This window comes from Gopherus flavomarginatus, chromosome 1 (assembly GCF_025201925.1).
Source record: "Gopherus flavomarginatus isolate rGopFla2 chromosome 1, rGopFla2.mat.asm, whole genome shotgun sequence".
Lineage (NCBI taxonomy): Eukaryota > Metazoa > Chordata > Testudines > Testudinidae > Gopherus > Gopherus flavomarginatus.
Genome location: NC_066617.1, coordinates 201426122 through 201442052, shown reverse-complemented (window position 1 = coordinate 201442052; position 15931 = coordinate 201426122). Strand labels below are relative to the sequence as shown.

At 43.7% G+C, this 15931-nt stretch overlaps 1 protein-coding gene across 13 annotated transcripts in view; it reads left to right on the top strand.

Moving 5' to 3' along the window:
* Positions 1 to 15931, top strand: part of SYNJ1 (synaptojanin 1) — a 120126-nt gene that overhangs the window by 66405 nt on the left and 37790 nt on the right. For all 13 annotated transcript variants that reach the window (XM_050956072.1, XM_050956101.1, XM_050956140.1 and 10 more), the window contains 3 exons: positions 413 to 628; positions 7997 to 8075; positions 9708 to 9867. In XM_050956072.1, coding sequence (XP_050812029.1) covers positions 413 to 628; positions 7997 to 8075; positions 9708 to 9867 — 455 coding nt within the window. The remainder of the gene's footprint in view (positions 1 to 412; positions 629 to 7996; positions 8076 to 9707; positions 9868 to 15931) is intronic.

Genomic DNA, 15931 nt, shown 5'->3' with positions numbered 1-15931 from the left:
CTAAAACAGGGGTAGGCAACCTATGGCATGTGTGCTGAAGGCAGCTCGCAAGCTGATTTTCCGTGGCACTCTCACTGCCCGGGTCCTGGCCACCAGTCTGGGGGGCTCTGCATTTTAATTTAATTTTAAATGAAGCTTCTTAAACATTTTAAAAACCTTATTTACTTTACATACAACAGTAGTTTAGTTATATATTATAGACTTATAGAAAGAGACCTTCTAAAAACATTAAAATGTGTTATTGGCATGCAAAACCTTTAAATTAGAGTGAATAAATGAAGACTCAGCACACCCTTTGTGAAAGGTTGCTGGCTGCTGATCTAAAATGTAATGCTTTTGCTTTATTATTGTGTTCCTCAGACACTCTGATGTTTTCTAACTTCTCGTATATATGTATGTATATTTCTTTAAGGCCTGTTGTTGCATTGATTGACATAGATATATTTGAAGTTGAGGCAGAAGAGAGACAGAAAATTTATAAGGAGGTGATTGCTGTGCAGGGACCACCTGATGGTACTGTAATGGTCTCCATCCAAAGCTCTTCACCAGAAGAAAACTATTTTGATGATAACTTGATTGATGAACTTCTTCAGAAGTTTGCAGTCTATGGTGAAGTTATACTTATAAGGTTAGAACACTTCTATTTACTATTTAAACAATACTCTTTATTATTTATCAACTTTCTGAACTGACTTTCTTAGGATGCATTTGTGTTCTTATTTACTTCATTGTTAGAAATGAAAAAATGTCTAAGTTCAGTCTGTTAAAATTGTGGCCAGTGATAAGAGCAATCAATATTGGGGGAGGGGGGACCGCATTAAATAAAGGGCCTTATTCCATTCTCCATCCAAAAGAGATGAAAAAAATTGTAAAGCAAAAAATTGGTGGTGGGTTCTATTTCTACCCCTCACTTAAGCTTAATTTCAAAATAGTAACCTTTTGGAAACTAATTCCCAGTTGCATTTCCCATGGAAACTTATTTGGTATCTGGCCAGTGGAGGGTGGGCCATATCATGACTTGAGAGTGGAATTTAAATATGCACCTAGATAGGCTCTGTGCAGGAAAATAGATGGGGACATTGGTTTGCATAGAATGACCTAAGAAAGGAGAAAGAGCTCGTGCTGAGTGACATGGAAGAAAGAGTACAGATTTGTGATGATTTTATTGCATTATACTAAGAACCGTTCCATTCATCTTCAGTGTTCAAAGAGTTGAAAAGATCCAATTTTAAAATAGGATCTAGCAAAAGTCACTAATTTGACACTGGGGACAAATGTGGTGAAAACTGATAAGCAACGAAGTTCATCTGTAGTCTCTGGGACAGGTTTCAGATGATAAAAACATCAATTCTAACGAAACTGAGTATAAGGGGAAATAGAAGATACAGAGTAGAAAAAAGTCAGTTTGCAATTTTAATCTTGTTAAATAATGAGTACTCAGACAGGGTGGTTTGACTTCAAGTGGCACAAACCTTGACACAAACCTGAAGTGAAGAAGGAAACCAAAATCATGGTTGTTGGCAGGGAAGTGAGATTTAAAAGATCTAGAGGAGTCCCTATTTCTGACTCTTCTCTTGTCTTCTGTTTTGCTTCCTCTTTTTCACTTCCATCCACTACCCGCTGGTGGAGGGTGGATTTGTCATGTTCCCTGCTCAGTTATCTGTTGGCAACCTGGATGCATCTTTAGTGGCAACCAATTTATCAGTAGCCAAAGAAGCTGTCTATCTTAGTAGTAATGCTTTATCAGTGGAGACAGCTGAAAAGGGAAATTCATGAGGCTCACGTAACCTAGTCTTATGGTCATTTCCTTTTGTGGCCTTACCATGTATATATTGATCTGAATACATCAGTGAATGAGGACAGACACGGATGGATTTTAAGCAGGAGGCTGCAACTTTATTAATCTCAACTCTATTAATCTCAACTCTGGGAAGGTTTGCTACCCACCCTGTCACCCACACTTTCACATACCAGAAAATTTAAGTGGTTCTAGAGCAGCACCTACCATATAACCCGTAACTCAGAATAAACTCTTCAGCCTACCCCAGGGTGGATAAAAATACATGATTGTTTTAATTTTAATAGATATTTTATTTACATACATTTTTCTTTTTCAAAATAAACCTTTAAATAAATCTGAAATTATGAAAACCGATGTTAAGACCAATTTACTATAATCTATTAAAATAATTTAAATTAATTTAAAATATTATTAAGCAGAATGTGTTTGTTGCCCAAGTTTTAAAGCAAGTCAAGCCACTGAACTGGTGAAGTCACTGGATAAGCATCTGGAACCAAGAGCTTAGATCTATTTTTGACACCAGTAGCCTCTTCTGCAAGTACAAAGAGTGTTTTCATTTCAGTTTATTCAGTTAGTACAGTTCAATGTCTAGGTCACTGAAAATTGGGAGTTGAAAAAAGCAGGAAAGCTTATTTTCTTTTTCTAATCTATGAATAAAAAACAGGCATGAGAATGAGATCTATTAGTATTAAAATCTTGAAGGTGACTAGAAGCAATCAGTTCTTCTTCGAGTGATTGCTCACATCCATTCCAGTTAGGTGTGCGCGCCGTGCGTGCACGTTCGTCGGAAACTTTTTACCCTAGCAACTCCAGTGGGCCGGCAGGTCGCCCCCTGGAGTGGCGCCGCCATGGCGCTCGATATATACCCTTGCCGGCCCACCCGCTCCTCAGTTCCTTCTTACCGCCGTGTCGGTCGTTGGAACTGTGGAGCGCGGCATAGCTGTCCTCCACGTCCCTAGCTCTCCTTGTTAACTCTCGTTATTGTTATAGTTGTTAGTTAGATCGTTAAGTGTAGTTAGTTAAGTAATTAGGTGTAAATAGTGTTGTAGATAGTTGTTCGCCGGGGGCTGTAGCCCTTCCCGGCACCGGGCTCATGCCTGGTTCGCCGGGCTTTAAGCAGTGTGCGGCCTGTAAGAAGCCTATGCCTACCAGCGACCCCCACGACGCGTGCCTGAAGTGCCTGGGGGAATCGCACAGATCGGACAAGTGCCGCATCTGCAAGGCTTTTAAGCCCAGGACAAAAAAGGAGAGAGACCAAAGACTCAGGACTCTCCTCATGGAGGCGGCACTTGACCCGGCGGCTTCGCAGGCCGTGATCTCGGCGCCGGCACCGTCAGGGCAGGGAGCCCGGGTCTATAGCGGATGCCTTCCTTATTCCATGGACGACCCACTTGTACTACGCGTTTCCCCCGTTCCCTCTGGTCCACAGGGTCCTTCTGAAGGTGCGCAGGGACAGGGCTCGCGTGATCATGGTAGCCCCGGCGTGGCCCAGGCAACATTGGTACCCCATGCTGCTGGACCTGGCCATAGCCGACCCAGTTCCCCTGCCCCTTCACCCGGACCTGATTACCCAGGAGCACGGGACTCTCTGTCACCCGGACCTGCAGTCGCTGCACCTAGCGGCGTGGTTCCTGCGTGGCTGACCGGTTCTGAACTGCGCTGCTCCACACCGGTACAGGAGGTGCTTTTGGGGCAGCAGGAAGCCTTCCACGAGAGCGACATACTCGGCCAAGTGGAAGCGTTTCTCCTCTTGGTGCGTGGAGAAAGGTCTCCGCCCTATGGAAGTTTCGGTGGCCAATATCTTAGACTATGTTTGGTCCCTCAAACAACAGGGTCTGACGATATCGTCATTGCGGGTCCACCTGGCAGCTGTCTCCACCTTTCACCCGGGTGGGGATGGCCGCTCCGTTTTTTCGCACCCAACAGTGTCTAGATTCCTTAAGGGGCTGGAACATTTATACCCTAACGTCCGACTCCCTGCTCCAACCTGGGATCTTAACCTGGTGTTGTCTCGGCTCATGGGGCCCCCCTTTGAGCCGTTAGCTACCTGCTCCCTACTCTATCTCTCTTGGAAGACTGCCTTTTTAGTAGCTATCACCTCAGCTAGGCGGGTGTCGGAACTCCGGGCTCTTGTGGTAGACCCCCCGTATACAGTCTTCCACAAAGATAAGGTGCAGCTGAGGCCACACCCTGCCTTTCTCCCCAAGGTAGTCTCGACCTTCCACATCAACCAAGAGATATTCCTCCCGGTTTTTTTTCCCGAAACCTCACTCTTCAGGCAGGGAGCAGCAGCTCCACTCGCTTGATGTCCGTAGGGCTCTCGCGTTCTATGTGGAGAGGACCAAACCGTTCCGCAAATCCCCCCAACTTTTCGTGGCAGTAGCGGACCGCATGAAGGGGCTTCCTGTCTCCTCGCAGAGGTTATCCTCATGGGTAACTTCCTGTATCAGGACCTGCTATGAGCTGGCCCATGTTCCTACGGGCCGTGTGACTGCGCATTCTACCAGGGCGCAGGCGTCGTCGCTGGCTTTCCTCGCCCGTGTGCCCATCCAGGAAATCTGTCGGGCAGCGACCTGGTCATCGGTCCACACCTTTGCTTCCCACTACGCCCTGGTCCAGCAGTCAAGAGAGGATGCGGCCTTCGGATCTGCAGTGCTCCATGCCGCGACTTCTCGCTCCGACCCCACCGCCTAGGTATGGCTTGGGATTCACCTAACTGGAATGGATGTGAGCAATCACTCGAAGAAGAAAAGACGGTTACTCACCTTTGTAACTGTTGTTCTTCGAGATGTGTTGCTCACATCCATTCCACACCCGCCCTCCTTCCTCACTGTCGGAGTAGCCGGCAAGAAGGAACTGAGGAGCGGGTGGGCCGGCAAGGGTATATATCGAGCGCCATGGCGGCGCCACTCCAGGGGGCGACCTGCCGGCCCACTGGAGTTGCTAGGGTAAAAAGTTTCCGACGAACGTGCACGCGCGGCGCGCACACCTAACTGGAATGGATGTGAGCAACACATCTCGAAGAACAACAGTTACAAAGGTGAGTAACCGTCTTTTCAATTCACTACCTACAGATTCCTTTGTTTAATAAATCAGTTAAGTTTTAAATACAAAAATGCAGAGCTTTTTTTTCTTCCACCACATTAATGACAATTTTATTTAACTAGTTAAAAAATAGTTTAAAAGGCCATTTTTATGAATTATTAATTAAATTCTAATTTACATCCAAACAGCTTATAACAAATCAGGTAAAAATTAATAATCTATTAAAGAAATCCATAATTTACCATTTTCTAAAAATATAAAAAAGTAAAAATTAAGAATGTGAATTGTTAAACTATACAACTGCTTAAATTAATATATGTACACGAAACTTAGTGTAAAGGCAATATTTAGTTGCAAAACAACTTGTTTTAATTGCCAACCAATGAGAATAGTTAATTTCCTAAAGAAAAATTTAAAGTACCAACGCAAAGCATGATTAAAACTAATTATTTAAATCAATCTCCTGCTTGCTAATTGAAATCATGATTAAAAGTGATTTAAATTGCTTTGATTTAAATCAATCCACCCTGCAGCCAGGTGTAAGATTCTGCTTGCACAGATGAACCTGGATCAGGGCTTTATATAGTGAAAGTCTGGGGCAAAATTCTGGCCCCAATGAGTTTTGTCCTTAACCTCACTGGGGCCAGGATTGTTTGTTTGTTCTGCTTAGTTCTTAGGAAAGAGTGGGGTTAAATCTCACTCGTACAATAATGGTACATGGAAATATTGAAGAAAGTATATTGAAATGTGGTGAGGAGATTCCCCAATTAATATTAAATATAGTACACACACACCACCCCACAGACCCTACACACATTTTCTGGCTTAGTTATAAGGGTTGACCAATAGTAACCTAATGCACTACCAAAAGTACAAGGTGACAAAGGTACACTTTTCTTTTTCCCCCCAAGCTTGATCTTATCAGAATCAGCAGCCCTACTTACCACCCACCTGCCTCAACAGGTGGAAAACTTGATGGGAATGATGGTGATTAAGAAAGCCCCAACAGAAGGGTGGGGGGAAGAGAACATAAGTTGGTGGGGAGTATGGGAAAATGCAGGGGTGACACCTCTTTTCACTTTCATTAATTAAAACCCTAGCCCTAGGCCATGTGGAGCCTCTTCTTGCTGTTTTAGCGGCCCCACCTCCACTCCCCGTAACTGTAGTTTTGGAACTGTGTTCTGCAAGTGCTGTGGGTGTTCCCATTTGGAGGTTCAGAAAGGAATTTTTTCTTCTCATTGGGGCCAGAGCGGCAGAGGCCTTGTGAGTTTATTCACCTTCCTTGTAGCATCGTGGAAGCACAGTTACATTATTTTAGTAATACGTGGTAGGGATGTCAGTTCATCACAGCTTTTCAGCTGGATTCCAGTGTAATTCAAGGCTAAAAGGGATCATTCCAACTTTTTTTTACTTTTGGGATTTTGCTGACGGGCCTTGTGCCCATGGGATAGGGGAAGACCTTGTGGCCTTCAAATGCCAGCACCTGCTTTGACACCTCTGTTCTCCTTATAGGGTGAGGTGGGAGAAGGATGTTAAAAGGATTCAGCGGAGTGAGCTGAGTCCTAGGGCTAGGATGGTGTCCCCATTAGGGTTGCCACATTTCTACTCACAAAACCGAACACCTTGACCCTCCTTGTGTCCTGCCCCTCCTCTAAGGTCCCACCGCCCGCTCACTCCATCCCCCCCATCACTCGCTCTCCCCACCCTCCCTCACTCACTCATTTTTACCAGGCGGCTCGGGGCTAGGGTGCGGGCTCCGGAGTGGGGCCAGAAATGGGGAGCCTAGACTGAGGAAGGGGGCTCCAGGCAGTGGATTGGGATGTGAGAGGGGGTGAGGTCTTCAGCTGAGGGTGCAGGCTCTGGGGTGGGGCCAAGGGGATGAGGGGTTTGGGGTGCAGGAGGGGGCTCTAGGCTGGGGCACGGAGTTAGAGTGTGAGGATCCTGGCTGGGGGTGCAGACTCTGGGATGGGATGGGGATGAAAGATTTGGGATGTGTAGGAGGGTGCTCCAGACAGGGACCGAGGGGTTTGAAGGGTGGGAGGGGGATCAGGACTGAGCCTGGGAGGGGGTCACGGTGCAGGCTCTGGGCAGCGCTCACCTCAAGCAGTTCCCAGAAGCAGCCTCCTCACTACACGGCTCCTGGGAAGCAACCACCATGTCTCCCCTCTAGCATCTATTGGGAGGCGTGGCCAGGCGGCTTTGCACACTGCCCTGTCCACAGGCGCTGCCTCCGCAGCTCCCATTGGCCAGTGAGAGATGCAGGGGCAGTTTGGGGTAGGGACAGCGTGCGTAGCCCCCCGGCTGTCCCTACGGGTAGGAGGCAGAGGGTGGACATGGCAGCTCCTTCCTGGGAGCAGCATGGTGCGAAAGCTATGAGGGAGCCTGCCAGCCCCACTGCGCAGCGCCATCAACCAGACAGTCAACGTCCTGGTCAGCAGTGCTGACGGAAGTCACCAGGATCCCTTTGAGACTGGGTGTTCCGATCGAAAACCAGACACCTGGTCACCCTAGTCCCCGTTGAAATCATGTGGAGTAGCTTGTAGGACCAGAGCTATAGCCAGATCCTGCAAGGTGCTGAGAGCCCTTCCATTAATCCAGTAAGAGGAGTGGAAGGAATTCAACACCTTGCAGGTTCAAGCACTTATGCCCTTCCTTCTTTCTTATAGGGTCTTATTTGTTCTTATATGGCATAAAGCCCAAGATATATGTAAGAAAAAGGCTTTGATGATGAGTAGATAGTAAAACCAAACTTTATATATAAAAATAAAGCAAAGAAAATTGCATGTAATATACTGTACTCATACAGACAGATAATAAGATTTGACATATGCCACAATATGATTTAACTTTGAGTACTTTAGGCAGATACCTAATAATGTGCCTCTGCAGTGTTTCCTAAGAGGGAAATAACAATTGTACTGTATGATTTTCATTTTACTGTCTTTTGTCTTCTGGTTTAAAATAATGACAGATTATGGAAATTATGAACCAAATAAATAGGCTTATTTTTAAAATGGAAAATTTTAATTTATTTTTGTCTTGTTTTTTTTATTGCTTCATTTACAAAGTTAAGATAAGATAGTCAATAGATAACAAAGTAGTTCAATCGTATTTTGTCATTTCATCGTTATTTGTCAATGTACTTTGAAGGTTTGTAGAAGACAAAATGTGGGTAACATTTTTGGAAGGAAGCTCTGCTTTGAGTGCTCTGAATCTGAATGGTACTGAGGTAAAGTACAAATTACTGAAATTATCTGTAGTATGCTAAATTTGTAATTCTTTAAGCACTGTATGGTTTTCAGGTTTTCTAGATAAATGTTTCTCAGCAGATTAACACTCGGCATGTAGATTTGTAACATATACTCTCTTCTTTTGAATTTTATTTCATTATCACTCAGCAATTTAAGTATGGTAAACTGCATTTTGCAAATAAGCAGCATTAGCAGGAGAACAACTTGTTAATCTGCAACTTCTGCCAAGCATTGATGCACTTCAATCCCATTTACTTTTATGGGATTCAAGTACATACATTATGCTTTGCTTAATAGATATGAACTTCAGCCCCGCTGTAAGTTCTTCTTCGGAACTGGAACCTTAGTGTAAATATGGGGTCATATTTAGTCCTAGCAGAAGCAGGCAGAACTCATTTGAAGTCGTTGTCACCCGTGTTTAGTAATTTAAGCTGCTATACCAGTTGTAAAAGTGTCTATATCTAAGTAGATCCTAGGCCAAATGGGTGAGGTTCTTTGGCTTGTGTTACGGAGATCAGATTAGATGATCATAATTATCCCTCTGGCCTTAAAATCTATGATATCTTCACTTCTATTAATATTTATTTTTTTGCACATCAGTTTTTTATAGTTCTAAGGATGGAAAAAAAGAGGGTTTTTGTTTTTTCTTTTTTACTGGTTTATGATACTTTTCTTTTATTTGCTTAAAAAACAAATGTAAGTATCCTGAGACTATAGTGTGACTAGGCTCTAATTTTTATGGTAGAGTATATTATTAATCCAAAATTTAGCACTCCTGTGCATAGGTGCTAGAACTAGGAGTTTGGAGGGTGCTGCAACACCCCCGGGCTTGAAGTGGTTTCCATTATATACAAGGTTTACAGTTTGGTTCAATGGTTGTCAGCACCCCCACTATACAAATTGTTCCAGCATCCCTGCTCCTGTGGTGCAATCCTGACCCTATTAAAGTTGTCGGGGAATTTTGCCATTGATTTCATTGGGACAAGGATTTCACCTGTGGTATGTAGTAACTTCTTTTCAGGTTTGGAATTGGCTAGATCCCTAATCAGACTTTGATCTTGTAATCTGATCTTCACAGGTAGACTCTTACAAGTTTGAAGTCACTGAGGCTCTACACAGGGAGTAGGAGTTCAATTCATGGGTCAGATTGCATTGTATTAGTCCATATTACAGAATTGTCACGATTTGCTTAGCTCATAATTAAGGCTGACTGTCTTGACAAAAAAGGGGAAATAATGCTTTTGTCAGAGTAAAGAATGCAAAAGTCATATTTTAATTTTTTTATTACAAAGGTATTAAATAATTGTAATTAATAGTTAAAAAGCAAGTGAAGATGTCAAAATGTCAAAAAAGAAACACATGGCTCAAAACTTTTGGAACACACTTGCTGTATAGTAGGAAGATTAGAATGAAAAAGATCATGGCTTTTCATAAAAAGCCCCCAAAAATCATTGTTTTGCCACAGAAATCCTGAAAAACATAGAGCCTTGTTCATAATATTCTGTATAGCAGAATGTGCTTTTTATATATCTTTAGATCCCTGATTTTTAGTGCTTAGTTGTTAATTTTTGTACTTGGAGTATGTCTTTTTTTATCATGTGGAAATTCAGCTTTTAGGAAGGATCATAAACATTAACTTGAAAAACTCAGACTGGATCAGAAGTTTGGAAGAGGAGATGAATCTAGAGAAGATGGTTGGATTGCCTTCATCAACCAGCTCCACTTTGCTTTGTGAAGATGCTGAAATTTCTGCAGACTATGATATGGAAGGTCTGTTGGATCAAATTAACTTCTTTCCATCCTAGATATATTACTTAAATTGTTTGAGATGTATAGATTTATTTTAACTTCGTGCCAAACAGTCCAAAGGTGATCAGTTTAAAAATCAGAGGCTCTCCAGCAACATATGCATGGCTTGCAGAGCAATGTTAGTTTTGGTTTCAGTTTGCACTCTAATTTGCCACCATTTTTTTTCTAGATTTGCTGGGTATTGTTCAGAGACATAGGAGGCACTGGGAATAAAATGTGAGATTTTCAAAGGGTTTTAATTAGGGCTGTTAACTCACATGATTAATGCCAAAAAATTAATTGAGATTAAACAATTACTCATGATTAATCGCAGTGTTAAACAATAGAATACCCACTGAAATTTATTAAATATTTTTGGATGTCTTTTCTACATTTTTCAAATATATTGATTTCTATTACAACACACAATGCAAAGTGCAGAGTGCTCACTTTATATTATTTTTATTACAAATATTTGCACCGTAAAAATGATAAACAAAAGAAATAGTATTTTTCAATTCACCTCATAGAAGTACTATAGATTTTTTTGTTACATAACTGCATTCAAAAACAAAACAATGTAAAACTTTAGAGCCTACAAGTCCACTCAGTCCTACTTCTTGTTCAGCCAATCGCTAAGACAAACAAACTTGTTTACATTTACGAGAAATACTGCTGCCTGCTTCTTACTTACAATGTCACGTGAAAGTGAGAACAGGCATTCACATGGCACTTTTGTAGCTGGCGTTGCAAGGTATCTATGTGCCAGATATGCTGAATCTTCATATTCTGTTGTTGTTTAACAATGCAATTAATCATAATTAATTTTTGTAATTGCTTGGCTGCCCTAGTTTTAATGAAATTAGGCTTCCCATTGAAAGGCAATTAGTGGGGCACCTAACTCTCTTAATCCACTTTGAAAATACCAGATAAAATGACCAGAGTGAATTTAGGTATGTAAAGTGGCTGATTTTATACCTGGGTCAAAAGAGGAAAAAATGTTGGCTCTTACTTATGGAAGGAAATTAGGTTCTTTTGATTTTAAAATAGCAGTTACCCCCTTTATCAGCATCCTCCATAAGAGGTTTGATAGTTTACAGAATGGTCTTTTTTTTAATTGGAGGAAGAAAGAGATCTAATAATCAGCCAAATGAAGAATATAGACGTATGTGTTACTGATAAAATAGGATTCCTCCTCTGGTTATCTGGCTCAGAGAGTAGATATATTTGAAAATAGGTACATTATTGCTGATCTTCACATTGTCTCTGGAAGAAAGACAAGATGCAGTGGATGTGGTTTAATTAAGCCACAACTTTATTCACTTAACATGTCTGAAAATAATAAGCACCTGCACTGGCTACCTGCCACACCTACTGCCTATGAAATTGTGACATCTTTACTTAATCTCTTTACCTACTTCACCAGGTCCTTGACCTGGCTCCCTGGAAAGTCAAAAACCCACCACAAATTCACCAATCTAGTGTTCGGGGGGGGGGGAAGAGGGGGGGAATTCCTTTCTAGCCCCCAAAAGGAAAACGGTGAACTAGCACAAGCCCACAGCCAGTCTTGAAACCAGGTCTTGCTCTGTCACATGGATGGGAGGGTGAGTGGTGCAGATCAGTGTCTGAGGAGAAAGACCGTGAATTCCTTCCAGAATACATGAAGTATAAATACCTCTCCCTTCTCCCAGTCCATATGGTGGGTCAGTGCCCCCATCAGGTTCGGCCATTTCCAGTTCTCCCCTTGATGCTGCTCAGGTTAGTCTGTTCACGTTCCCCTCCCTCATAACCCAAATGCAGTAGGGACATTTAAAGGAACCCCAGGCTCGCTTTCCTGCTGTCCAGACCACGATCCACTGCATTAAGTTGCAGTGAGCACATTGTGGTAGCTGAGGAAAAGATTTGTTATGGCTAAGAAGGTACTGTACTGGAGAGGAAGACTTCATGAGGTTTCACTCAAGCTACAAAAGAGAATTGGTCAAACAGGATTGGCAATTTTTTAATGTGCTAGATCATACCAGCCCTTCCCTATACTGTCTGAAGAAGTTGAGTATGTCAAAAAGAGCCAAACACACGATTTCATTATCTGTAGTCATATTCCCTAACTGACTGTGAGTTGTATACTCTGGCTGCAGTTTGTTTATTTGACAACTCAAAGTTGTTGTTAAACCTCTACCCTGATATAACGCGACCCGATAGAACACGAATTCGGCTATAATGTAGTAAAGCAGCGCTCTGGGGGGTGGGGCTACGCACTCTAACGGATCAAAGCAAGTTCGATATAACACTGTTTCACCTATATCACAGTAAGATTTTTTGACTCCCAAGGACAGTGTTATATCAGGGTAGAGGTGTTCAGCTTTTTGTTTATGATGGTCAATGAAGAGATTTTACCAGAGAATTGGATGAGTTTTGAACAGTAGAATTGAGTTGATCTCCATTTTTCTTTCATTAATTGATCTGTTTGTTTTTTAGACTCTCAATTTCAATACAGTATTTTTTCTTTCCAGACCTTTGAAATAGTTTAATAGATTCTACTGTCTTTGTGGATTTATCTCATTACTGGTTTCCTGAACACACGTCTACTCAGTTGGTTCGCCCACAGAGTTTAGACACTGGAGAAATGGGGGTGTGTGAGGGGGTATTATTTAAGTATTAATACAAAGAAGAATACATTTCTGCAGCCCAGTGTCTCCAGCAGTTCTGATAAATATGGGCTGTTCCCTTTGTTGGCTGTTTCTAGAGATAGTTCAGAGCTGCAGCACAGCTTGTGCTGGCCATGCTCCCTTCTCTGGCTTGCTGCCAGATACACTGCCTCCATGGCAGCTATTAAGTGGCAGTTCACTTTGCTCTTGACTTTTTTCTTTGACAGCATTGTTTTTTATTTGGTTTTTGTTTTTTGGAGCAGAATGAGCAACTTTTCTCTTTTTTCTTTTCTCTCTTGGATCTGGTATAGAGCAGTGGGGTTGCCTGAGCTACCAGAATCCAGCACTGCAGCGCCCCCCCTGCCAGAATCCCACCCCCACTTTTTGTGACAGGGCTATCTTGCAAACACCAGGCTAAATCATAGTGTTCTATATAGAAGGCAGCTTTTACAGGTTCTTTGGAGGGCGAATTAAGCCCTGCCTGTTCTAAGCCAGCCAGTCCTCTCTTTGCTAGGGTTTGGGGCGCTGAGTTAGGGCGACCAGTTGTTCTGATTTTATAGGGGCAGTCCCGATTTTTGGGTCTTTCTTATAAAGGCTCCTATTCTCTCCCCGCCCTCCCCCATCCCATTTTTTCACACTTGCTGTCTGGTCACCCTACGCTGAGTTAGACAGGCATGTTGGGTCTCGCCCCTACCCCAAGAAGCCATGACTTCACCACAGAAAAGTCTGATCCAGAGATGTAGAACAGAGAAAGGAGAGACTCCAAGAACAAGGTGGACTTTAGCCAGCCAAACCAACTGGTAAGTCCTGGGGCATTGAGGGGGCCATCTCCAGAGGGCTCAGGGTGCTGCATAAAGTGAGCCACAAAAGACCATGCCTTGGTCACAGCTAGGGGGCAACACTTACAAAGTGGGCCAAAAAATCCAAAAAGAATGAAAATGTGTAAGAAACCTGAGAAGCTTTTGTCCTCAGACACTCCCACCTCTACTGAGTAAAGGAAGTTCTGAGATTTATGTTCTGAGCCAGGTCTGGAAAAAATGCAGCAAATGTTTTGTTTTGCTTTTTCCCCTGAGATGTTTGAAACCATCTGCAAAAAGGTGCATCAGCAATACATACCCAGCTGGTGCAGGTGATAGAGAACAAGCCTAATAACAGACTTGCCTTCCAAATCTTTGCCTGAGTGGGGAATCTCACAGCACCGATCCTTTGAGGATGTGATCAGAGAGGAATGGGAAAACCCTGACAAGCATAATTATAAGTTGCAAGAACAAAAAGTGTCTCAGACATACCTAAGGTTGATGCTGCAGTAGGATCTATAGCCCCCCCCAAAAAAGGTAATCCCATCTGAAGGGGATTTCTTTCCCAAAGACCCACTGATAGAAAGGTGAAAGCTAACCTTGGAAGGGACTTTGAGCTTCGTTGGCCACCCTTAGACTGTACTACGTGCTTTGCAAGAGCCATAATCTCCTGACTGGATGATAAGGCCATGAAGGGCAGAGACCATCTTGACTTCTAGTCTACGTTTAAAAAACGTATCTAGCAAAAGCCTTTGTGCCACAGACCAAAATGGATTCAGTGAGCCACGGCATCCAGGTCAGCATCCACACACCAGACCTGGCATCACCTCTGGAAGGTTGAAGTACACTCCAAAGAAATTCTGTGGTCATCTAAATTCACAGGTTCTCTCCTCTCTGGAGAAAAATTAGATAAAATGGTGGCAGAAAGCATTGCCAGATGAACAGTCCTTCTCTTCCCCAAACAGTGCTCACAAAAGTACCAGAGGAAAGACAACAGGCCATTGAGAGAACCTTGGAACCAGGGATCAGGTGGCAAATCCAGAGGTGGTTTCATCACCTCAGAGGCCTGGTTTACGCTACGCGTTTAAACCGATTTTAGCAGCATTAAACTGATTTAACGGCGCACCCGTCCACACTACGAGGCCCTTTATATTGATATAAAGGGCTCTTTAAATTGGTTTCTGTGCTCCTCCCCAACGAGAGGAGTAGCGCTAAAATCGATATTGCCATATCGGATTAGGGTTAGTGTGGCCGCAAATCGACAGTATTGGCCTCCGGGCGGTATCCCACAGTTCACCATTGTGACCGCTCTGGACAGCAATCTGAACTCGGATACAGTGGACAGGTAAACAGGAAAAGCCTCAGAAACTTTTGAATTAACATATTTCCTGTTTGCCCAGCGTGGAGCTCTGATCAGCACGGGTGGCGATGCATCCCAAATCCAAAAAGAGCTCCAGCATGGACCGTACGGGAGATACTGGATCTGATCGCTGTATGAGGAGACAAATCTGTTCTATCAGAGCTCCGTTACAGAAGACGAAATGCCAAAGCGTTTGAAAAAATCTCCAGGCGACACAGTGCTGCGTGACAAGCGTAACGGAAAGCCAAAGAATCAAATGGATGCTCATGGAGGGAGGGAGGGGGGTACTGAGGACTCCAGCTATCCCACAGTCCACAGCAGTCTCCGAAAACTATTTGCATTCTTGGCTGAGCTCCCAGTGCCTGTAGGTTCAAACACATTGTCCGACGTGGTTCAGGGTATAGCTCATCAATTTACTCCCTCCCCCCACCACATGAAAGAAAAGGGAAAGAAATCGTTTCTTGACTTTTTTTCAGTGTCACCCTATGTCTACTGAATGCTGGTGGTAGACTCGATGCTGCAGCAATGAAGAGCAGTATCCGCTCCTCTCCCCTTCCTGGTGGCAGACGGTACAATATGACTGCTATCTGTCGTCACCATCAGCCCGTGAGTGCTCCTGGCTGGCCTCAGGTGAGGCTGGCCGGGGGCGCCTGGGTAAAAATAGGAATGATTCCTGGTCATTCCCAGTAGATGGTATGGAACGGCTGGTAACCATCCTCATCATAGCAACTGGGGGCTGAGCTCCATCAGCCCCCTCCCTTTCCTGTGTAAAGAAAAGATTTTGTACTGCCTGGACTATCATAGCAGCAGGATGCTGGGCTCCTCTCCCCCACACTGCTTAATGTCCTGCCTGGACTGTCATAAAATGAGGGGGAGGCAGCCTCCCACTGCTATCTCACTAACAAGTCACTGTTTCTTATTCCTGCATTCTTTATAACTTCATGACACAAATGGGGGGGACACTGCCACGGTAGCCCAGGAAGGTTTGGGGAGGAGAGAAGCAACGGGTGGGGTTGTTGCAAGGGTACCCCCTGTGAATGGCATGCGGCTCATCATTTTTGTGGGATCTGACACGGAGCAGCTGTGCTCTCTGATACACTGGTTCTCTAGTACACTTGCCCCATATTCTAGGCAGGACTGACTCTATTTTTAGAAACCATAAAGGAGGGATTGACTCAGGGAGTCATTCCCAGTTTTGCCTTTGCGCCCCCGGCTGACCTCAGCCAGGGGCACCCATGATAGCA